A 24,979-nucleotide genomic window follows, 5' to 3' on the forward strand; every position below is an offset into this window, starting at 1 on the left:
TTTCCTAGACACTACATTGTTTTGTTGGAACCCTCACGACTGCCTTTTTCATTAGCTCGATGACACATATTTATACAAGCTTTGGCACTGCAGCCACGCAACTCACGCAACTTTTTTTTTTTTTACTCACGCAACTCGCTTTACCCATTACCCCACTAACTCCGCGCACTAACAGATCCTAGAATCACTCCAAGACTTGGACTAACACGCAGCTAACTAACCGAACGTTAAGCATGCTGACTACTTCTCGTATACCTATTAATAACTAGACCATAAGGCGCGCCCGTCCAATCTGGACCATCCAATTTGGACAACAGAACAATAGATTGATACTATCCAAGAAATCTCAACCGGTAGAAATGTTTTAAAAAAAGATCAATTCAAGTTGTGTGATATTAAGGCCAAATATTATAGCGATTTTGCAAGTTTACATAACCATGTGAATGCCAACTTTATTACAGATTTGCTAAACAGCGTACCATGCACTTCTGAAAGTTCATAATAGGCTCTAAATAGAAAATGTGCAGACCCAACATCAGTTCATAATCTGGTCTTTTATCCCGATGAATTTTAGTTCATTTGAAATTCTCTTTTGCCCCTCTGTTTGTATTAAAATAGCCCATGCCCTTGCGGCTATTGGTGCTAACCAAGATGATTTTTTTCGATAAAGGATGCTTTATTACTTTAATAAGCAATTACATCCAGCCTCTGCATAACTAGGATGCACACAGCCGTTTTGTTGTCTTAAGTCCAAAAAGGATAAATAATAAAAACTAGGCGAGATACATATCGGAACGATGAATCATATAACGCCTAAAGTGTAGGTGGGGCATCTATCCGTAGACTATGCTGCCACCCATGTAGGGAAAAAGTATCCCTCGCCGTAGCCTCCAACCGTGTACAGACCTCCGTAAATAGCTGTCGGTTCTCCACTCGTTGTAGAGGTAACCATGAACGGAGAATACTTGTACATCTGTAGATGACCTGCAACAAAGAACAATTTTTGTCATTAAAGATCTTGTCATTTCTACATAGCCAAAGCGCCCAGATAACTGCTAGCGCCCCCACCCTAAGAAGCAACTTAAACCTTGAATCTATACCATGAAGCCAATTGCTAAAGACATTGGCGACACTAGTCGGAGGATACAAGGTAGACGCTACTTGGATGACAGACCATATAGATCTCGCGAACTGGCACTGGAAGAATAAGTGTTTGATTGTTTCGTCCTGATGACAAAAAACACACCGTGTACTTCCATGCCAATTCCACTTAACAAGATTGTCTTTGGTGAGAATAACCCCACGACGAAGATACCATCCAAAAATTTTAATTTTTAATGATATCTTCATCTTCCAAATCTTCTTATTGTTGTCAACTGGTAAGTCAGAAAGAAGGATCGCATTGTAGAAAGATTTTACGGAAAAGGTACCATCTACATGAAGGTTCCATCTAAATTCGTCTGGTTCAGGTGATAAATGAATATCTCCGAGCCGTTGAATTAGATGAACCTGAACCTGTAGGTGTAATTGTGGCCATTGAGTTAAATGAGCCAACATAAATGGAATCGATGTGTGACTGTAGATGAATCGATTTGATAGATCAGATATTGTTATTCCAAATATGATTCGATTCAGTATCATCAGGATGCAAAAAGTCATCCCGTTGAATTTACAGAAGTCCAATTTTGTATATCTATGGGGTTACATTCACAATAATAGCTAGCACTCCATAAAAAATTGTGGACAACATTGATATATGAATTCAGCGTAAACTTCAGACTTGAGCAGAATCGTTCATTTTACCTCAGATATTTGTAAAACATCACCACTATGCGGACATCAACTGCACGCTGGAGCTCCCTTTTTTGTGAGGGACAGACTGAGGCTGCCTTGTGTGGAGGAATATCAGGACAGTAAATTGACCACTCTGCGGACATGCCCTGAGGAAAAACATGAAGAATTTAAGAGAGATTCTGTTAGGAAAGTGTGTGACGGAATTTTGAGCCCAAAAGATCTTGAACAAAAACTGAAAGGATTTTGTGAATATTTTTACACAGAGATAGGTAACATCTGCATGTATTTTCTGAGATGTAGGTTGATCTTGCTTTGTTTCTACAGCAAAGAATATCCAGAAACTTGCAAGTGTATTAGCTATAATATGTCCTAGAGCCATGAATTTTGAGAAAGACTTGTGTGTTATTTTCTTAATGGTACAATCACTTATGTTCAGTTTTTTTTATTTCTTCGCGGAATGTGCACAAAGTAAATTGTCCATCTGGAAGTTTTGTCAAGTCAAATTATTATGTTGTTGTAGATATAACTCACCTGTATCAACATAAAATTGAGAAATTTGTATCACTTACAAACTTAAATTTGGCACATTTGAGAAGCTTTCTATAATACATGGAGCAGATTAAGGTACCTAGGATGTAAGTTCGTAGAGAGTGGGAGGACCAATAGCCTAACTGCAGCAAGTTGTTCAGAAGAAACAACATGCGAAGAGTAAAGTACAGTATGCCAGCAACGATTCTTTACAACAAAAGGATGATTGCTCAATGTGCGAAACAACATGCGAAGAGTAAAGTACAGTATGCCAGCAACGATTCTTTACAACAAAAGGATGACCAAGAAGAAGCTGTCGTAAATGTTAGTTTTAATCCAATTCATAACCATGCACCTCAGCACCATCACTGACTTCACTTCTATGCACAAACACAAAACATCTGAGCCGTGGAACCACAAGAGCGTAAATTAGATTCCTAGATACCTTGGATTAATTCAGAAAATATGATGATGGGCATTACTCTGTACAGGTACCAATGAGATTAAAAACAGGAAGATAATTTCTTCCAGATGCATGTGTCTAGCTATCTCATTGCTTTTACTGCTGCCAAGTTCTCATAAGTTTGAGTATTATATGCCATTACACAATAGGTCCTCATCAGTCTAGTGTTGTTTGGGTGGCCGGTCTAATATTTAAATGATGATAGAGTAGTGAATAAAGAGCAAATGTATCACCTGTTAGAAAGAAGAAAAGAAGCAACAAGTAATCATCCCTGAAAATATGCAAAGATACCAAATTAGGTAGGCATTGAACTGGACATGTTACAATTGTGATGAAATTGAAGAAACCTAATATGAAGTTATGAACTGAGACTAAAAGTTTCATTATTTGAAGAACGTAATTTAGCTATCATCTTTTCTACCTAGCAAGAAAATCTATCACTGTATCCACATATCTCCTTGAATACATAAATTTGTTGTGGACAGCAAAGAAATTAAACCAGTGGCACAGTCAGGCAAGCTGTATATAGACATGTTCAAACAGTAAATTTGAAGTACCTGATAGAAATTGAAAAATAGGGGAGAAAACATCACTGCACAAATTACAACCTCACTCAAACTAACACAGGCTGTAAGAACCTAAGGTTTGAAGACCACAAAAATAACCTGCAGAAAAAAGGCAATAGCCAACAGAAATAAACAGAAAGTCGGCTACTGATTACGGAAGAAAGCAAATCTATGTTGGAATGGAGTAACAGTAAAAGTGCTCCACCTAGGAGCTACCACAGAGTTTTGACGCTTTTAACCGTTCGATCAAATCGCATATCCATTCACTGTGCACGCGCACAAGTTATGCGACGGCCTGCCCAGAATTGAAGGGCTCCTACTCCCGAAACGGTTATGGGCGTTTTGTGGTTCATCGGGCCGCGAAACAGCCCAATTCTCGCTGGATGGAAGCCAGGCCCGTGTGCCTCGTCTCTCTTCTTTTTCTCCCCGAATCGACGAACAGGAGTCCCGTGGCAGCGGCGGAGGGCGGTAGGACTCGATCTCCTCTCATTCGCCCGACAATGACAATGATATACAATGAATTGTTCCATAGAGAAGTTATGTGAAGCAGTCTAGAGACATTTATTTAAAATAAAGACGGTGCTACAGCAGGCTTAGGCCAGCCTGAACCAAAATTTATTAAACCGAACCAAGGTACAAATACACTAAGAGATACAGGGGTTGAAAGAGGGAGGGTAAACAAACAAAGAGTTCACAATCTCTCAGAAAGGTGAAACAACACAGATCAACAATCTCTAATTAGGACAACTCCGAGAGAAATAGAGCAACAATTAGACCAAAGTATCAGATAATCAGCACAATGACAAGTGGCTTGGTGAATCGTTCCATGCTCCTACATGACTAGATGAACAGGCGAGCTTCGCCTCGCCGCCTGCATCCCATGCTACAACGTGGCCGTCGCACTCGGCATAATATGTCTAGGACACTCTCACAACATTACACTTGAACCATAAAGATTGCAAACTTGATTTACTTGACATGCGCCAACGTGATCTGTATATTGGTTCAATGGAGTAATTGAATATCCTGAATACTAAATGAAACCCAGAATGAGAGCACGAAAAAAATCATCCAGCAATGTAGTGTCAGATTGCTAGCGGCTGAAATAGCAATTCCAAAACCCATCCTTTTACACCAAACCTGCAAGAAAGAAGCACCAATTTCAGAGAAAGATACAACCAACACCCAAGGACAAACCAAGCATAACTATTGGAACTGCCAAACAATTGACATTCACAGTTCACAAATCTAAGTTCAAAACTAATGGCCCAACAAAACCTCGACAACACTTACCTTGGCAGAGCAGATATTCTAGCCAGTAGGGTGGCCAGACCATGAAACATATTCGTTTAGTAGTAGTACCTTGGGTATACTCTAATTCCTCAAGTCGTACAATCTGAACAAAAGGCAATCATGGAAAGCCTACAAAGTACTTCCTCTGTTCACTAATACAAGACTTTTTGGCTAGCAAAATTAACCTAACAGAACGTCTTATATTAGGAGGGAGTAGCATTCTGGAGACATATATTTCATGTATTCTTCAAACTGTGAGAAGCAATGGCTTGTTAGGATAGACTTCGTTGTTTAAGCTCGTGCCAGACTCATTGACCTACAATAATAGGTCATCAACACTTGTGCTCTCATTATCAGTTACTTGCATAGATGAACTGTTGCTGTGTGTGCACTTGATCCCATCATGGTATAGGGTCTGTTTGTTTGGGCTAAGCAGCTGTAGCTATTGGACTGTGAAAAAGCAGCTGTGGGAAGCAGCTGTTGGAAACAGAGATTTGGTGTTTGGCAGGAGTGCTTTTTACGGCTGCTGCTGTTGGTTTTAGGAGTGAATTGCCTGTCATACCCTTGAGTGTTTAAGATGTTGTAGAAATGTTGTTTCGATACTAATTAGCTATTTCTGACTGTTTTATTACATAATTACCATATTTAAGAGTTGTTTATCGGAATAACTTTGAAGTGCTTTGTAAGATAACACAAGATTGTTGCGACAATTATATTACAAGGCTTTTCCATACAATTATATTACAAGGCCGAATTTCTCACATCTCATAAATGTTCACAGATTTGAACAAATTAAAATACCACTTCTTTCCATGTTTCTTATTTCAGACTACAGATCAAATTAAAATTAACACATCATATTTACTCCAGATCAAATGCATATCAGATATCACAGATCAAAATAAGAGCGGGCGGGCGGCAGCGCGCTGAATGCGAAGCGGGAGCTGGCAACGGGCGGGAGCGCGGCGGGGGCGGGAGCTGGCGGCGGGGCAGCTGGCGCGAAGCGGGGGCGGGAGTCAGAAGCGGGCAGCCGGCGGTGACCAGATCGGGAAGACGGGAATGAAGAGGAGTAGTGCTGTGACGGTGGCGGTTGCTGGCGACCACGGAGGTCGTGAACGGCGACGGCGGCGAGCTGCAGGAGGCCGGGAATGGAGAGGTGGAGGAGTGCTGGGACGGCGGCGGCTGTTGTTGGCGACGACGACGGCCGGGGACGGCGATGGCGGCGAGCTTCAGAAGGACGAGAACGGAGAGGACGACGAGTGCTGGGACGGAGGCGGCGGTTGCTGGCGGCCAAGGCGGCCATAAACGACGGCGGCGGCCGAGAAGGGGAAACCTAACTCTAGCTGCCATGGAAATGGGATAGGAGGAGGGGGGAAATGAGCATGGGGTGTCGGGCCGGGTTGGCTTTGGGAGGGCAGGCCGCACTTATATGGGATGGCAGTTCTTGCGTAAATAATATGAAGTGTTGTGGACAGTCGGGTCATTTACCATTCGGGAAGCGGGGAAAGCTCGGGAAGCAGGTCCTGACCAGCTTTCGGACCTCACGTTCATTTCCCCACAACGCTTCTCACAAGTGCTTTGCAAAATTTTGCTGTTTGTTTGGGCTGCTGCTTTTTAGGCCCCAAAAGCAGCAAAAGCAGAAGTAGAAGCCCAAACAAACAGAGCCTCAGAGGAAGTGTCAAAACATACTAATAAATGTGTTGTTCATCCTCCAAAATCGACAAATGTCATCCAAAGGATCACATGCAGTAATAAAAAAGGAAACTGTAATATCTAGCTTACCAAATGGTGGGCCAGTGCAGGTCAATGGATGTACAATTTTTCTCCTAATAATGGTGTTCTCAAGAATGTAAAGTCTGAAGCCACGGTTCCTTCAGCTGGGCCTCTTAGCAATGTTAAGGATACTGAAACGATGGTTTCTTCAGCTGGCCCTGTCAGCGATGTAAAAAAGACTGAAGCTCCAGTTCCTTCAGCTGGTCCTGTCAACATTGTAAAGAAGAGAGGAAACTACGGTTCTTTCACCTGCGCCTGCGAAGTATATAAAAAACACCGAGGGTATATATTGGCATGTCAAACAAGAATGTAAAGAAGACTGTAACTGATGTTCACTCACCTGGTCCTATTAACATTGTAGAGAAGACTGAATCATGTCAAGAATATTAGAAGTTCAACACCACTTGTCATGCCATGGTTATGGCTCTGTTTGTTTGGGCTTCTGCTTCTGCTTTTGCTGCTTTTGGGGCCTAAAAAGCAGCAGCCCAAACAAACAGCAAAATTTTGCAAAGCACTTGTGAGAAGCGCTGTGGGGAAATGAACGTGAGGTCCGAAAGCTGGTTAGGACCTGCTTCCCGAGCTTTCCCCGCTTCCCGAATGGTAAATGACCCGACTGTCCACAACACTTCATATTATTTACGCAAGAACTGCCATCCCATATAAGTGCGGCCTGCCCTCCCAAAGCCAACCCGGCCCGACACCCCGTGCTCATTTCCCCTCCTCCTATCCCGTTTCCATGGCAGCTAGAGTTAGGTTTCCCCTTCTCGGCCGCCGCCGTCGTTTATGGCCGCCTTGGCCGCCAGCAAACGCCGCCTCCGTCCCAGCACTCGTCGTCCTCTCCGTTCTCGTCCTTCTGAAGCTCGCCGCCGTCGCCGTCCCCGGCCGTCGTCGTCGCCAACAACAGCCGCCGCCGTCCCAGCACTCCTCCACCTCTCCATTCCCGGCCTCCTGCAGCTCGCCGCCGTCGCCGTTCACGACCTCCGTGGTCGCCAGCAACCGCCACCGTCACAGCACTACTCCTCTTCATTCCCGTCTTCCCGATCTGGTCACCGCCGGCCGCTCGCTTGCCGCCAGCTCCCGCTTCGCGCACAGCGCTTCGCCATGCTCGACCGGCTGCCGACTCCGCGCATCTGGGCTGCGCTTCGCTTTAGCTCTTATTTTGATCTGTGATATCTGATATGCATTTGATCTGGAGTAAATATGATGTGTTAATTTTAATTTGATCTGTGGTCTGAAATAAGAAACATGGAAAGAAGTGGTATTTTAATTTGTTCAAATCTGTGAACATTTATGAGATGTGAGAAATTCGGCCTTGTAATATAATTGTATGGAAAAGCCTTGTAATATAATTGTCGCAACAATCTTGTATTATCTTACAAAGCACTTCAAAGTTATTCCGATAAACAACTCTTAAATATGGTAATTATGTAATAAAACAGTCAGAAATAGCTAATTAGTATCGAAACAACATTTCTACAACATCTTAAACACTCAAGGGTATGACAGGCAATTCACTCCTAAAACCAACAGCAGCAGCCGTAAAAAGCACTCCTGCCAAACACCAAATCTCTGTTTCCAACAGCTGCTTCCCACAGCTGCTTTTTCACAGTCCAACAGCTACAGCTGCTTCTCAAAAGCTGCAGCCCAAACAAACAGACCCTTAAACCTGGTTCAGTGCAGCGCCGGACTATATCAAGTCGGCGTTGTCCACTGATGTTGAATGAATGAGTAACAGCCTTTTCCTCTAAAAAAAAGATAAGATAAATGGAAGTATTACTAGATTTAGTTTTTATAGGGACTTCCTTTGTTTCATATTAATGATTTACATGTATCTATACATAAAATTGTAGGATAACGTTGCATAGAAAACAAAAATTTTCCTACCGCGAACACGAAATCCAAGCCAAGATGCAATCTAGAAGACGGTAGCAACGAGGGGATTGTCGAGTCTCACCCTTGAAGAGATTCCAAAGCCTACAAGATGAGGCTCTTGTTGCTGCGGTAGACGTTCACTTGCCGCTTGCAAAAGCGCGTAGAAGATCTTGATCACGATCGGTTCCGGCGCCACGAACGGGCAGCACCTCCGTACTCGGTCACACGTTCGGTTGTTGATGAAGACGACGTCCACCTCCCGTTCCAGCGGGCAGCGGAAGTAGTAGCTCCTCTTGAATCCAACAGCACGACGGCGTGGTGTCGGTGGTGGTGGAGAAGTCCGGCGGAGCTTCGCTAAGCGTGCGGGACGTGGTGGAGGAGAGAGGCCGCTAGGGTTTGGGGAGAGGGGGCGCCGGCCACTAAGGGGTGCGGCCACCTTGGTGGTTCTTGGGTGGCCGGCCCCCTCCCCTTGGCCCCTCATTATATAGGTGGAACCCCAAGTGTTGGTCTCCAATTCTTCGAATAAGACCCGAACCAAAAACCTTCCATATGGTGGGGAAACCTAGCCAAGCTAGGACTCCCACTAGAGGTGGGAGTTCCACCTCCCATATGGGGTGGTCGCCCCCTAAGGGGAGTCCACTTGGGACTCCTCCCCCACTAGGGTTGGCCGGCCATGGAGGTGGAGTCCCATGTGGACTCCACCTTCCTTGGTGGTTTCTTCCGGACTTTTCTAGAACCTTCTAGAACCTTCCATAGAACCTTCCGCGTCAATTTAATTCACATAAAATGATATCCTATATATGAATCTTATTCTCCCACCATTCCTAACTCCTCGTGATGTCCGGGATCTCATCCGGGACTCCGAACAAATATTCGAACTCCATTCCATATTCAAGTTCTACCAATTCAACATCCAACTTTAAGTGTGTCACCCTACGGTTCGCGAACTATGCGGACATGGTTGAGTACTCACTCCGACCAATAACCAATAGCGGGATCTGGAGATCCATAATGGCTCCCACATATTCAACGATGACTTTAGTGATCGAATGAACCATTCACATACGATACCAATTCCCTTTGTCACGCGGTATTTTACTTGTCCGAGGTTTGATCATCGGTATCACTCTATACCTTGTTCAACCTCGTTTCCTGACAAGTACTATTTACTCGTACCGTGGTATGTGGTCTCTTATGAACTCATTCATATGCTTGCAAGACATTAGACGACATTCCACCGAGAGGGCCCAGAGTATATCTATCCGTCATCGGGATGGACAAATCCCAATGTTGATCCATATGCCTCAACTCATACTTTCCGGATACTTAGTCCCACCTTTATAACCACCCATTTACGCAGTGGCGTTTGGTGTAATCAAAGTACCTTTCCGGTATAAGTGATTTACATGATCTCATGGTCATAAGGACTAGGTAACTATGTATCGAAAGCTTATAGCAAATAACTTAATGACGAGATCTTATGCTACGCTTAATTGGGTGTGTCCATTACATCATTCATACAATGATATAACCTTGTTATTAATAACATCCAATGTTCATGATTATGAAACTAATCATCCATTAATCAACAAGCTAGTTAAGAGGCATACTAGGGACTCTTTGTTGTTTACATATCACACATGTATCAATGTTTCGGTTAATACAATTATAGCATGGTATATAAACATTTATCATAAACATAAAGATATATAATAACCACTTTTATTATTGCCTCTTGGGCATATCTCCAACAAAAATGTGCCTAGAAAAACATACAAATTATCGATAACTAATATAAAATGAAGGAAATCCATATTTACAAAGATGTAAATGACATACAAAATATTCTACCTAGGGATATTTTGCTAGTATGGTTTAAACTTGGAAAATTCTCTTGTGAGCCGGCTGATCAATCAGCCGGTTTGCTCGGGGCGATTGGTACGTGTGATATAACAATAAAACATGTTATATAATGGTTGATAAGACTGTTTTATCTTAATTTTTCTACGTAATCTAGATATAACAATAAAACATGTTATATAATAGATTATCTTTTAGTTTTGTCTTTAGTAACGAGATAATAGAGATTGTGCTAAGAGATGATCTCAAGGCAAAATCTTTTTTCATCTTTCTCTTTCCTTCACCTCAGCATTTATCCTACGTGGTGGATTTGTGGCCGGCAACCTCGAATTGGTGAGAGCATCTCCACCGGTAGCCCCCAAATAGGCGCCGGCAGGGGCGCCGGCACCTCCGTTTGGGGGGCGCCAGCAGTGCATCCTCCATTTGGGGAAGCCGTTTCCACACCGGCGTCCCCAAAACGACGGCCCCGATAGATGTTTTGAATTAAAATCATAAATAACTGCATAGAAAATTGAATAAGATACATTTTATTTCACAAACTAATACATATTAGGAACATGGTTTACGTGAAGATATAGTTTGGAACATGGTTTTCCACAAACTAATACATAGTTTGAACCATTGTTGACACAAATATGAAATATTGCAAAAAAAACTAAACCTAACTAGGCCGGTAATCGCAGGTTTCGGGTGTTCGCTGCCAAGAAAGAACACTCGAGGGCACACCCAGTCACCAAAACTGGAAAATCCAGCTGGCGAGGGTGCCCCTGTTGGTTCTTTCGAGGAAGAACATCCAAAAACATGCGAGCCTATATTCGCTGCGAAGAAACAACACTCGTCAGTCGTCGTCCTCCTCGGCGTTGTCGTCGTGGTAGTTTCGGCGGCAACGCGTCTCGTCGAACACCTTGACGCTCATGTCCCTGTCGCCAAAGTAGGAGAACATGAGCACGAAGCAGGCTTGGAGGCTGTGGTGGCGCGCGAACTTCTCCCAGCCGATGTGGAGGTACATCTTGCCGCGCGCATCGTAGATCACGTCCACGATCCACCGGTAGTAGCCGCACGAATCCTCCCGCAGATACAGCGTGCGCGGGCGCTCGTTGCCGGCGACGTAGTCGGCGAAGGTGTCCGGCAGCCTCTGGATGCCGTGTGGGTCGCCCTTGAGGACGAGGACGAACTCGAACAGCACGGGCCCCTCCTCGTCCATCTCCGACGATGAAGACGTCGGCATGACAGGAGAGGGCGTGCCTGCACCTCTGCCGCAGCCACGGCCACGACCACGGCCGCGACCTCGGCCTCGACCAGACATGGCGTCGTCTTTTCAGATGGTGGCGGCTAGGGTTGGGGAGAGAGGCGCTAGGGTTTGTGTGTGAGAGGGACGATGAGAGGCGGCCCTTTTTATAGGCCGGAGGGAGGCGAGGGAGCGGTGACACTCATTAACGGCGGCACGAAGAGCAAGGCGCGCGACGGGACGGTTCGCTGCGCGTCTACGAAACTGCACCGCCGCTGTGCCCCAATTAACTCTCGTCGCGAGGTAGGCGACGGTTAGGTTAAAATTGAATGAGCCGCTGACGCGTCGGCTCCACCACTCCCCGCTGGCGTCGACTTATGGGTTGTGTGGCTGACAGGCAGCTCCCACTCCCAAAATTTTCATCCTCGCGAGGCGTCGGCGCGCCCGATTCGCGCTTGGCGAAGGGGCCGGCACGGGGTTGCCGGCGATTCTACTGGGCCCCAAAATTGGCCGGCGCCGTTTGGGGTGCGCCGGTGCAATCCCATTTTCGCTCCCGGCCCCCAAAATGCTATCGAGGGCGCCGGTGGAGATGCTCTCAAGCTGGTGCCAGCCATCAGCCGGCGACAACACCTCCATCAACGTTGGAAAGGTCAACTTTTTGTAGTTTTTATCGATCTTACATATCATATTGCGATTTGTTACATGTGTACATAGTTTAGGTGTGTTAGTATAGGCAAACTAATATAATGATTTTGGTATGTATACTACATAGAGATTTCACCAATGATACATGCGTGTTCCTAAAATATTGGATAAGTTAGCCAAAATGTTGGATATACTACAGATAAATGTTGCAAAACGATGTAACATTTACGAAAATGTTGTAGAAAAATGTTACATTCAAAATTATTTTATACCATTGGCGAAAAAAAATTCACCATAATTTCACGATTTGACACACTAGAAAAAATGTTGAGAATAAATGTTACACTCTGAAAAATATATACATACGAAGTTCTTGTACGATGAACGGATGCACAGGAACCGCTCACTTAAGTGGATCAAACGGCTCAGGAAACGGCTAATGATTCACATTTTAACAGCCCACTGTAGCCTAGCGCTGACCATAAAACTCTAAGGAGTACTTCCTATTTTTGGCAGAATTTCTAGAGTAAGATAAAATATGGTAGCTTTGTAAAATTACAAATAAAGATTCTCTTTAAAGTAATTAAGTAAATATAGAAAAATCATTTGAATTATTTTGGAGTTAGAAAAATATGAAATGCATTCCCTCGTATCATAAGTTTAAAAATGAAGGAGGCCAAATCAAAAAATTCTCAAGCTTTGCAAAGGTTTGAGAATTAAAGGAGGCCTAATAAATTAAATGAAATATTGAAATAAGGCAAAATATTTTGTTTGGAAATTTTTTAAGAGGACCAAAATTTGGTATGTTACACAACACTGCCGTGCAACATGGACCCACACGTAGAAGCGACCCGGCACACGCGCGGACCACAGAACTAGCCGGCTGCGTAGTAAGACGCAGAGTATCCGGATTGCCGAAATTTTATGTGTCGCGCACAAATAAATCGCCGCGGGCAAAAAAATGGATGAAAAATCAATGCTACTCTCTCGGAAGACAGGACACGTTATATCTATTGCATTTCTGATGCATCGAGGGAATACTATTTGAAGAAAATACTGATGTGATTTCACAAAACTGTCCCATGCTGAAGTTACCTTTCTACTTTACACCAATTAGTTAGTTACTGAGATAACAAATACCGTTGCAGGCACTCTTTTGTTTTCTGTAAGTTCATTGGCTTTGATATGCAAGAATCCATGCCTGCAGCAAGGCACTCATCAGTGCTCTCTGAAAATAAATTTCCTGTCATCTGCAATGATATTCTTGTGGTTATACAGTATCCCATAAAGCAAATGACTTAATGCTATAGTCCATAAACCTTATCTATTCTTCACAAACCATAAGATAATGCATTAACATGAAAAGCCAGATTAAAGAGTAGGTGAAGTTTGATGGGCAGAAAGACACTGAAAATGTGCTCCTTATAAAATAGGTGGCATCAACATACTTAGAAATATCGGAGCACGGAGAAAAACACTTCTACAGTTCATCAGGAAAGTGGGTCTTAATTTTGTTTTCACTAGATATTGCTAAAAAAGGTTCAAAAGAGCTCCTACATTCGCTCTAAAATGCTAGAATTCTCCACATTAATTGGAGGTCTGCACCACTTATTTCGGTGGGTAACCATCATAATGGTGCATATTAATCACATAGAAATTTGACCACCTATTTTATAAGGAGCACATTTCCAATAGCAGCAGATCAGCCATCCCAGGTTCCAAAAATGTGTTCTCTAATTGAAAATCTAAAATATACAGGCACGCTATATTTTTTACTAAACATTAGCATTTGGAAATTTTATCTGCATTGAGTCTCTGATAAGGAAAGCAGAAAATTCATGAAGTAACATGGGAACAAAGCTGAGGAAGAGATAATATTTAACATGAATCTGTGTTCGTGCAAAGAAAGCTTACGGCAATTATAGGAACTCTCTTCCCTTTCTTTTCTTGTGCACAATCAGATGAAATAGCTGAGTTAGCTAGCATCTGATTATCTTCAGGCTTTACAGAAGCATCCCAACAGCCAGTATTTTCAAAGGTACGGATAAATCTAGTGGCTTGTAGGCCATCCATTTCTGGCATGTGAACATCCTGTCAAGAAGATACCATTACCATTTTCAGCAGTGGAGTAGAAGAAAGGTTCATATATGATATAGGTTTTCACTTGGTTTCATAGGGTTGTCCTGATATACCAATATTTATATCACAACATGAGGTGCTATCAGAATTTAATTTGTATTTATCAAAAATAAAGGTAACTGGACGCGAGAAGAAAAAAAATCAATTTTACCGGTTCGTGGTGACTGGAGAGACAAAAAGCAATAAGGACAACTAATCATAGTCGGTGACAAGAAATAACCCATGAAGCTTGGAACATATTGAAGAAATCAAACTATGAGCCAAGCCAATCGATGATTGGCACAAGCCTCAACTCTTTATTAAGTTCAAGTTTATGTATATCACATCACCTAACAGGCTAAGCTTTTTGCTCCAGTGCTGTTAATTCAAAGCATGCAGCGGTTGGCCAGAATTTTTTTGGCGTAAACTTAACATCGTCAGGGAATTGCCTTTTAATCTTGGAAGATTTTCAGGTGAGGCAATTGAGAATGAAGTAAATAAATGAACTTATGAAGTGAACATGAGGAACAAAAATTAATGCTAAACATACAAGAAAACTCGGTATTATTTGTCATACCATCAAGATAAGATCATATTGACACCGTTGTACTGCACGGATTGCTTCAATTCCATTATTTACTATGTCTATTCCGTAGCCCAGAGGAGCCAGCATTGATTTAGCCACCATTACATTGACTTTGTTATCTTCGACAAGGAGAATATTTGCCCTGATGCTAATTGGAGAACACTTGGATTTCATGTTCAGTGATTTTTCTTCAAGAGGTTTGCATGTTTTCCTTTCCTCCCGAATGTCAGCCCCTGAAAGTGATGAGACCATTGAAACATCATCTTGGTCTTCATCTATTCTCCTAACACTTGGACCATTTGATTGGCTAGCATCAGTTGCACACTTTCCAGAATTCTCTTTCAATGATGTGAAGCCATTTGGGAGTGACTTATGATCCTCTAATATGTTAGTAGGATCATAGCACATAATCTTGCTGCCAGACAACTTGGTGTTGTTCGTTAGTGGAACACCGGAAGAGAGAACAGAAGGTCGTAATTTTGGCTTGAAAACGAAATAACCCTCTATATCGTTGTGAGAACTGGGCGCATCATCAGGATCATCACTGAGCTTCTCTTTTACTTTTACAGGAATGATGCAAGGTAACATGAATGTAAATGTTGATCCTTCATCCTCGCTGCTAACCACAGTTAGAGTACCACCCATCAACTCCACCTAAATTATTACAAAAAATCAATAGAATAGTTACACAATTTTGTAAATACCTGTCAACCTACGTTAGTTAGAGCTAACATTAAAATAATTATTAGTGTGTTTCCAGGTATTACTATTTAATACCTGCATTACTAAGATCTTAATTATGAGTTTTTAGATGAATTGGTAACTGGAATTGGAAAAAAAGTGTACCAATTGCTTGCAAATCGCAAGGCCAAGCCCTGCCCCTCCGTATTTTCTACCATGATCAGTACTGGCTTGCATATATTTATTGAACAGAAATGGCAAAGACTTCTCTGCATGTGAACGTAACTTGAAAGAATCAGGGGAATAGGAGATATAACAAATTCCAGAAATTATAGGTTTCCCTATCAAGTGAGATATGCAGAAAATGATCAACACGTAGTACAATCAATAAATATCGAGAAAAAACCTGGTATTCCAATCCCAGTATCATATACATCGCATCGAAGCCAAACAACTTCTCCCTCGTTATACTCCCTAAAATTGTCATTTGATGAAATGCCATTCTGACAAGCATCTCCAGGATTGGAGCAACACGAAGGATCCGTATCACAGTTTCTTGGAGAGGCAGCGGATTTTTCTGTGGCAGTAGTATTTTGGTATGCGGGGTAGGCTCTCATAGGAAATTGTCCGTTTTCTATTTTACATCCTGCTTGATGCTTATCTACAAGATGAAGATTTATGCCAACCTTCCCATCATGTGTAAACTTCACTGCATTGCTGCAGTGATCCCAAATACCAAATATCATCAGGCACATATTTTGCATTACATCCAAGCACATATGTGTATCATTTTACTTTATCCAACCTCTTCAAAGGCTAGTACGCCTTTGGGAATATATGAATTGGAAGCTTACCTGATCAAGTTGGTCAGAATTTTCCTAATCCTTATCAAATCACCAATGACCTATAACAACAATGAAAAAATATAGCTGAGATTAATGATACAATTTCACTCAGATGAACCCATAACTGCCAAAGATATCCATTGCTCCGAAATTACTTAAATCTTATAAAACAGGTACTTAATTTTCTTTTGCAAGGCAACTGATTCCAATTTGCAGATACATGAGTAGTTGAGTACATAAACTTTACATTGTAGACAAATAACAAGAAAAAGAATATCATTAATTATCAATACCTCCAATGGAACATCATCACCTATGTACCCTTCAAGGGTCAATTCCTTCTTCAGAGACGCAGGAGCAGCAGTTCGCAGTACATGTTTAATAACTTCCCTTGGTCTAAATGTTGTAACCTCTAGTTTCATAGCACCTGAATTAATGAAGGCAGAAACAATCTACTTTAGATTTCAAGTGTCTTTACACATAAGAGAAATATAAAAAATATAGGAATAAATGGGAATGCAAGTTTTATTTTTTAAATAATTTTCTGGAACAAATCTTGAGAACTATCCTCACTCAGAAAATGTCACTATAAACTTATTTACCACATGTAACACAGTAGGAATGGAGGGTATACTTGATGTGTACATTAAGTCATGAAGTACCTATAGTGTGTGTTACTGTGTTCCACCCCGGTTGTTAGTGTTCCCTCTCTGCTCTCTCTCCTCTCTCTGTTCTCTCTCTCGAGTAAAAGCAGAAGATGAAGGACTAGAACTACAGAGGAGAACACACGATAGTTTCAGGCAATGGATGCCATCTTCTTCTATTAGCTTTTGTAGCAACGGATGCTACACAATACTGGCAACGAAGGCCTACAAACTTAGCAACATATGCTTGCCCTAGCAACCTATGCTAGCATAGCGATCCATGTTGCCCCAGCACCCTATGCTAGGACCCATGCTTACCCTAGCAACCTATGCTAGGAGAGCAACCTATGCTCAGTTCCTTCTGACATGGGAGGCGTGGTACCCCTATTTATACTTGTACATGACCCATTAGATTGTTGCATGTGGCACAATCCAAACCCTACACCATACTTCTAGAGTACTCTACAAACTCTAGATCTTTCATACTACTCCTAAATATCTTACTCTAGAACATTCCTAATTCTAGAATTCTCCCTACATACCTTGGATACTTCTAGACATGCCTACACAACCTATGTGTACTAATTCTAGAGTTCTCCCTACATGCCCTGGATACTTCTAGAACCGAGGACATGCATATCTATTCAGTACACAACCTATGTGCACTGTTCACTCACACATGACACAACTCATGTGCCTTGTTCACACACAGCAAGCACACAATCTATGTGTGCTATTCACACTACAGCCTACACACAACCTATGTGGGCAGGTCACACCATGACAAGATTACATTCGGGTTAACAAAGATAAATTGCCAATTTCACTTGAATGACATGTAGTTCTAAATACCTGAATCCACCTTGGAAAGATCAAGGATGTCATTGATCAATTGCAATACAAGATCTCCAGAAGATAGCATAGCTTCTAGCAGCTTATATTGCTCTTTATCCAGTTTGGTAGTGGCAAGAATTTCAGCAATGCTAAGAACCCCTGAAAGAGGAGCTCTGATCTTACGGGACATGGTGGCTAGCATTTCTTTTGCTCGCATTGTTTCCTCTGCAACATACGTAAGTGGACGTATTCAGTGTACCATTCTGACTTAAAACATGATAGATTAACAACAGATTAACATAACCAGACTAGAGGATACAAACCAGTTACGTGAAGAGATCTGCTAAGTTCTGTTTCCTTGGCTTGTTGGATAGCTTCTCTAAACCTTATGTCCTCCATTTTCTCTCTTCTTTTGACCTAAAGAAAAAGAAGTAGATGAGTTGCAGTTCAGAAGGGTTGAGCGAATGTAGAACAGCATGCGAAAATGTAATTTAGTGAACTTTTCAAATGAAAAGAGTGTCTCATTTCATGTGGAGACTACCCTTAGAGAATAGTTTATGCATCATTGCAAGAATGTTATAATGCAGAATACATTTTAATGTGCAATGTCAAAATTGAAATCATGAGTCCAGCAGCGGGATATAACATATGAATGCAAGTCAATTTGCTATAGGATAACAAAAAGCAGCCTACCCATCCGACTCCGGCTGCGCGTTCGGTTAATTCGGTTAATTCGGTTCGGTAAATACGGTCATACGGTAAATACAGTTTCAATACTTCGGTAAATACGGTTTTGTACGAGAATACAGTTCGGTTTCGGTAATAACCAATACACTTCGGTTAGGTTTCGGTAATAACCAAAATAACCAAAGTTGACGCGAAATATTGCATAACAGACAAGTTTTGGCATAAATTTTTTAACAAGAGTGAACTCTGGAAATAACAAAACTAACCAAAGTGTATTCGGTCAAGTCTAAATTTTGGCATGGCCCTTTTGAACGAGGCAGCAAAGCATACAGTCACAAAATCATAGGACAATATATTATGTCAAGTCAGATAATCCTGACATAATAACATAACTGATTAACAGGAGGGAACATCTCACATGTCCGGAATAACTAGCATGATGAAATAGTTCAGCTAATGGTAACATACTAACATAACATTAACATGTCATTAGGCCATTACAGTTCGGTAGTTCACAATTCAACAACAAAATAAACCAAGGGCTTCAAGTTCATCCAGTTTGCTTCATGGCTACCACTAGAATCAGCATCAAAGTGAACCATTGCTGCAGTAAAACGAAAAGTTTGGTATCAAATATTAACACACATATCCAGTTTGCTCGTGTTCTTATCCCTGCAGCTCTAACAAGCTAGCTGAATCTGGCCTACCAAGTTAAATCAGGCAATAGAAGTACGAAACGAATCACTAAATCGGACCTGAAGTTACCTGGAACTTGAAGGGGACTCGCCCGTTACGTCCGGCCGTCCGGGTCGCGAGCTGGAGCTCACCGTGGAGCGCAGCCGTGGATCTCGGACGTGGAGCCGTGGAGGAGATGGAGCGGGGGGAGGGGGCGTCGTCGCCTCGTCGGGCCGTTGGGGAGGTGAGAGGCGGGCAGCGCGCCGCCAACACCCAGCTGCCAGCTAGGGTTCGCGTTCGGCGCCGCCTCCGTGCGCGACTGTGCGAGCGAGACGAGAGGAAGAACAAGACGAGATGTCCTGTGCTCTCTGTTCGAGCGTAGTCACTTAGTTGGGCTGGGCTGGGCCTTCACAAAATGGAGGTGGCCTGTCTATTCGGTTAGTTTCGGTAAAAACTGCAGTTTTTCGGTTATTAACTGAAATAACCGAGAGAGACATGGTTAGCACTTTTGCTAACTTAAACCTTAACCACAAACTGAAAAAACTGAATTTTGGTTACAGTTAGGTTTTTTTTCGGTTCGGTTTTCGGTTTCGGTTCGGTTATGTGCAGTCGGACATCCGACCCGCTCCTCGCGTCGCCCCCTCCAGGAGACCGGGGGCGAAACCCTAGCCTCCCCCTCCCCCTTCCTCCAGCCCTCGTCGCCCCCAGAGGCTGCCGCCGGAGAAGGCCATGCGTCGCCGGTGAAGGGGGCGGCGCGGATTCTGGTTCCCTCGGGTCTCTAGCACGGAGGAAGGGAGGGAAGCTGTTGTGCTCGGTCCCGCGCGCTGCCGCCGTTGGCTCACCTGCCTCGCGGTGGTGCCTAGCTGCTTCTCCCCATGCACTTGCATCGTGACCCCTGCTGCCATCATCCTCTCCCTCGCGTCCGTTGATGGTGATGGCTGCACCGCCCTGTGCTCCTCCAGATCGAGATCTGGCCGTCTGTCGGATTCTTTCTCCTCGGGCCACCACGGGAGTTCCCCGGTAGATCTTGGCCGGCGTTTGGGTTCCGTTGGTGTCTGTGTGCGGCAGGTGCCCGTGGCTGCAGCGTGCAGCAGTGGGTCAGATCTGCCCGCCAGGTCGGTCGCCGTTGATGGACGGCTAAGGGTTGTGCTTTTCTACCAGGTCTGGGTCTGGTGGCTGTGCGTCACGTGGACGGAGGTCTGGTGGCATGTTCTTCGGGCTACCTCGTCGCCGGCGTGGTGTAGTGTTGTGGGCGCTAGTGTTGTGAGGATGTGTGCACGCGAGGTCAGGGTGACCCGCAATGCCGATGGCGCCGGAGCAGAGGTCTCCCGTTTCCCCTTTCAAGCCTGAGTCCTATCCGTTGCAGCTCATTGGCTTGGAGCGATCCCTCCTACTTTGTCTCCTACCTCCTTCCGTTTGGTTTCCGCCGGATCCTGGGAGAAGTTGGTCCCCTGTTGTGTTTCGCTCTTGGCGTTTGTCATGGTGTTGATTTCCATGCCCGGAGTATCGTCTGTGTGTCGTGCATCGCCGGCCTGCTTTGTTCTGGCATGGTGTGAGAGGGGAGATGCGGTTGGCTCGCGTGAAAGCCTTGCTCGGCTGGTCTGGTGCCAACGACGATGACACCCATGGGTGCCATTCCCCTTCTTTGAAGCGTCGTTGTGGTGCCTCCGCCTTGCTCCCTTCTTGGTCTTGTGTTTCTAGGTGAAAACCTCGCTCCTCCCAGGGCGGGCAACGGCGGCATCCTTGTGCCGAGAGGCGTCGTCTTGGAACCGAGACCCTCGATGGTGTTCCTCACTCCTGGTGGTTTCCATGCGCCGGTAGTAATGCCCAAGGTGAAGACTTCATGGTGATCCCGGCGAAGGTGGTGGCTGGATCCGGCAACGTTCTCTGCGCTTCAGCAGTTAGAGGACGAAGATATCACACCTAGGACGTTCTTTTTTCCTTTGTTGTCAGTGCTTGATGTAATCTTTCTCTTTGTAGTTAGGCGTTGTTCTTCTCCATTGTGCTTCTTTTGTAAGCTGGCATCCCCAGCATGCTCGATTTTTGTACGTTGGCCAGGTGAGGGCTTTGTTAACTCCAAGTCGGGCTCGTGGAGCCTTCCTTCTAAAAATAGGATAACAAGAAGCTACTAATTCATAGAGAGCTGGAAATAGGTATTGGCAATGGATGAAAGTAAAATTATATTACTTCCACCGATTCATATTAGTTGACTCTACTTTGTCTAATATAAATGTATCTAGTCTATAAACACATCTAGATACATCCATATGTAGACAAACTTGAGTCAATTAATTTGAATCGGAGGGAGTATGTAGTTCTAGGCGTCTAGCTACATTCTTATGTAGCCCTTGGAGACAAATACCAAGGATGGTGACACTGAGGAAAAAAGTGTACAATCCAATCGCATATCAGATCCAAGGGAAACAAATAATAGGATAGGGTTCTCAAGATTCAGAAGGAAAAAGAATTGGAGAGCCATATATGAAACAAGTAAATTCAACAAATTACCTGATCTGTTATGTCCATTGCAACATAATTCACACCAATTGTCTCACCAGATTTGCTGAATACTGGTTCAATGTATACCACAAAGGTCTTTGCTCCAAACAATGGAGTATTAAGTACAAACTCTCTCTTAGTCGCAATACCCTTTTCCATAACCTCTCTCTTGACATTATTCATCTCATCTATACCCTCTCCTGCCGATATCTCGTAGTCGGTTTTGCCGATAACATCCTGAAAAACAAAGTGGGATCCAGCCAAAATTGAAATTTACAAGACTGCACGGGGTGAGTAAGAAAAAACGCAACAAAGGCAACGTGTAAGTATCAATGGGAATTAAATTACCACGTCAGCAAGTGTCGGGAAGTGGTTAAAAATGAACCGGTACCGCAAGTCAGTATCCTGTAGAATCATTTACCAACATACTATCATTAAAGTTCTTGTTTGGTGCTCCACCATGTGCCTTCTTTGAAATGCCATCTAATGTACATGGCAAGTAGAACATGTGTGGATATGGACGAAACATACCTGGTGAGCAATTACAATAGGAGCACTATCGAGAACCAAGTGCAAGAAGTAATCAGCTCGTTTTAACATTCCAGAGAATTCCTCCACTGGTGTATGTGACTGAAGATTCTTTATACCTTGCTCTAACTTTTCATGTGACTGAAGATTCGTTATACCTTGCTCTAACTTTTCCTCCAATGCACGCTCCCTTTGCAGGCTTGCCTCAAGTGCTTTTTCTAGCTGCATTGCTCGCCCTTTCCAGTACAAAATACTGTCGTATTCTGCATCTATTTTAAGCTCTTGATTACAGGAAAGGTCCTCACCCTTTTTGCTTGGCCGCTTCCATTCATCTTTGTAGACTTCATCCAGTATTGGTACTTGCTGAATCGCAGCATAATAATTTTCATCCTGACAGCGCTGATCCTCCAAGATTTGTTGCTTCTTTTCTTCAATCTCTTTTCTCTGTTGGGAGAGAAGGCCAAGCTCTTCGTTGAGAAGCTGAACAGTATTGGCCCGCTTATATTCCCAGTGCTTGACAAAGTATTGCATATGAGAAGTGCCTTTCTCAGAATTTGCCATTTCCATAAGTCGGTGGATATCCGCATGAACAGGCGTCTGATCAAAGTTAACATCCTTGAGTGCATCATGGTCGTTCTCAAGGTTCTCCATTTTGAACTGCTTATTGTGTTTATCCCCTATGTTCTCAGGCCACACCAATGGTGCAACCTCATCCTCGGGATCAGATAGGTATTTGTCCCCCATCTTTCTTAATAACCAGCACTACTGGTACCTGGGCAAACTGAAATCATACTCAAACGTGAGCGATTGTGTACCCTACAGTTGTTGTTGCCGAGTGTAGCTCACAAGCATTAGCTCTACTTCGAATTTCAATGTTCCCTGTACTCTGATGATGGTACAAACCGTGGTGTCAATCTTGTGTCGACCAACCTGTAGACAGAGAGGTGATCAGCAGCTATGTTTTATCTGCATAAGTTTTTTTTTAGATAAAAGGCATCTAATGCCTGACTTTAAATTTAAAAAGCCACACAAAGATTCATTACATATTACATGCTGCCGCGTACAGCTTAGCCTTAAGGTTCAGGAGATAAAAGGTAGATGAAGTTCACTAAGATAAATTAGGTAAAGGCCAATCTCCCTAGAGAACTGAAAGCATAAGTAAACATCATGTTTGCAACTTAATGCAAAATGAAAAAGGAAATCTCATCACGAGATAGTTTCCATATGGCAATGGATGATCAACTGAAGTGCAGTAATTTGAATGGGCAGAAGAAACTAAAAGTTCGACCTGAGAGCAAAATTTGATCTATCAACAGAGCATGCATATTAGAGTCAAATTGTGCAGCACAAATGTCAAAAGGATTTCAACTTTCAAGGTATCCAAGCAGTACTATACGTTTAGTGTTGCAACAAGAGCAGACATGAAGCTCTCCTTTTAACGAAATTCCATTCAAAGACGTCACCTTCAGCTGGAGAGCATTTTGGTATCAAAGGAGGATAGTGGAAAAGGTACAGAACTGAATCTGAGATTCTACGTGACTCAAAAACCACAAAATCAAACATTTTTCACATGAAAATATAACATATGCAAATCTCTCGAACTACAGCATGAATTCAATTAATCTGAAGCCCCGGAAAGATGAGGCCCGAGCCCGAGTAGCTCGCCACGAATTGAAACAAACATATAACTCATAAAGTCAAACACACAAGGCAATCAAGAAAGAAACAGAATACATGAGGCACACTTCATAAACCTGATCCCAATAGGATCCAGCCTTGTTCCACTCTGGCATCCCTGCTCGACAGGATGCCAAGGAGAGCTCACAGGACAGCGCCAGAACACTCTAGAATCAAATCCTCCACCTCAGAGAACCACTCGATCAAACGGGGAACACAACACGTACTGACGTACATCCCAACAGCCCGGTAAAATCGCCCTACGCCCGCCACCAAATGTTGGACGAAATGCCCGCGACCAAGATACGAGACCTGACAACACGGGCAAAGATCGCCCAACCTACCTGAGGCGGGGGAGGTGAGGTCGCAGGACGCCGTACGTACCTCCTTTCCTTTGGAACGCTCGGCGACTCGGCACGGCCGGGAGGAGCAGAGACGACGAGATTGAGTTGGAAGTGGGTTGACGCGATGTGACGAGGAGAAGGGCACAGTGGGAGGTGTGTACTGAGAATCTAATGGCAACGAGCGGAGCACGAGGGCACAGTAGTATTTGGCGGAGGCGCGCGCGGGCGCGAGGAATCACGCGGCCATGTGAGGGCGGGGAGGAAAAAAGAAAAAGGGAAGGATCGCGCAACTGGATGGATATTTTACTCTTCCCTTCCCCGGCCGGCCGATCTAGTCGCCGCCCGTCCCGGTGGCGGAGGTGGTGGACGACGAGGTAGGCGGTAAAATAAATGGCGGAGGCAGGGAGGAGAGAGAGTTAGAGCATCTCCACCCGGCGTGCCCAACGCGTTCCTAAACTTTTTTTTTGTGTGTCGTACATTTTTCTTTTCAGTCCCACGATCGTACTAAAGATCGGCGCATATCTTAATACGGTGTTTGGTGTCTCGAGCCCATTTCCGGTCTACATGGGACACTTCGGGCATACCGAACACAACGAGAAGCGAGACGGGGAGTGGCGGGTCCGACACGTCATTGACGCACGAATGACGACCAACTATCACCTACATAGCAACGGTGCAGTTGCCGGGAAAGAGGAACCGTCGCAATGACAATCGCGTCGATCGACGCGCGAACTCCGCGGTGCAACAACCGCAACCCTCTTCGATATTTGCGCCGCCATTAATCCCCGCTCAATAAGACCCGTACGTATGCGCATTCTGATCTCTAATCGGCCGACGCC

At 43.8% G+C, this 24,979-nt stretch overlaps 1 protein-coding gene and 1 long non-coding RNA gene across 2 annotated transcripts; both read right to left on the reverse strand.

The window, feature by feature from the left end:
* Nucleotides 1-13,069: 13,069 nt before the first annotated feature.
* On the reverse strand, nucleotides 13,070-24,512 carry LOC127311533 (probable histidine kinase 1). Its single transcript, XM_051341965.2, has 13 exons — nucleotides 24,181-24,512; nucleotides 22,123-23,049; nucleotides 21,940-21,996; nucleotides 21,601-21,828; nucleotides 18,054-18,147; nucleotides 17,749-17,955; nucleotides 16,546-16,679; nucleotides 16,262-16,311; nucleotides 15,814-16,124; nucleotides 15,573-15,676; nucleotides 14,718-15,380; nucleotides 13,937-14,113; nucleotides 13,070-13,272 (listed from the first exon to the last, which is right to left on the reverse strand). Exons 2-13 carry the CDS (start codon nucleotides 22,861-22,863, stop codon nucleotides 13,144-13,146), a joined length of 2,895 nt encoding a protein of 964 aa, XP_051197925.1. The 5' UTR covers nucleotides 22,864-23,049; nucleotides 24,181-24,512; the 3' UTR covers nucleotides 13,070-13,143.
* LOC127311534 (uncharacterized) lies at nucleotides 18,739-19,459 on the reverse strand. Its single transcript, XR_007857732.2, has 2 exons — nucleotides 19,183-19,459; nucleotides 18,739-19,021 (listed from the first exon to the last, which is right to left on the reverse strand). It is a non-coding gene; the product is annotated as an uncharacterized lncRNA (long non-coding RNA).
* Nucleotides 24,513-24,979: the final 467 nt, after the last annotated feature.

The sequence above is a fragment of the Lolium perenne genome, chromosome 7, assembly GCF_019359855.2.
Source record: "Lolium perenne isolate Kyuss_39 chromosome 7, Kyuss_2.0, whole genome shotgun sequence".
Lineage (NCBI taxonomy): Eukaryota > Viridiplantae > Streptophyta > Magnoliopsida > Poales > Poaceae > Lolium > Lolium perenne.

Coding starts and splice junctions, on each gene's coding strand:
- LOC127311533 (XM_051341965.2), bottom strand. CDS start 22,863: ATGGGGGACAAATACCTATCTGATCCCGAGGATGAGGTTGCACCATTG. Junction 21,997..22,122: donor CTATTGTAATTGCTCACCAG/GTATGTTTCGTC, acceptor ATGATTCTACAG/GATACTGACTTGCGGTACCG. Junction 16,125..16,261: donor ATTCTGACCAACTTGATCAG/GTAAGCTTCCAA, acceptor GGATCACTGCAG/CAATGCAGTGAAGTTTACAC.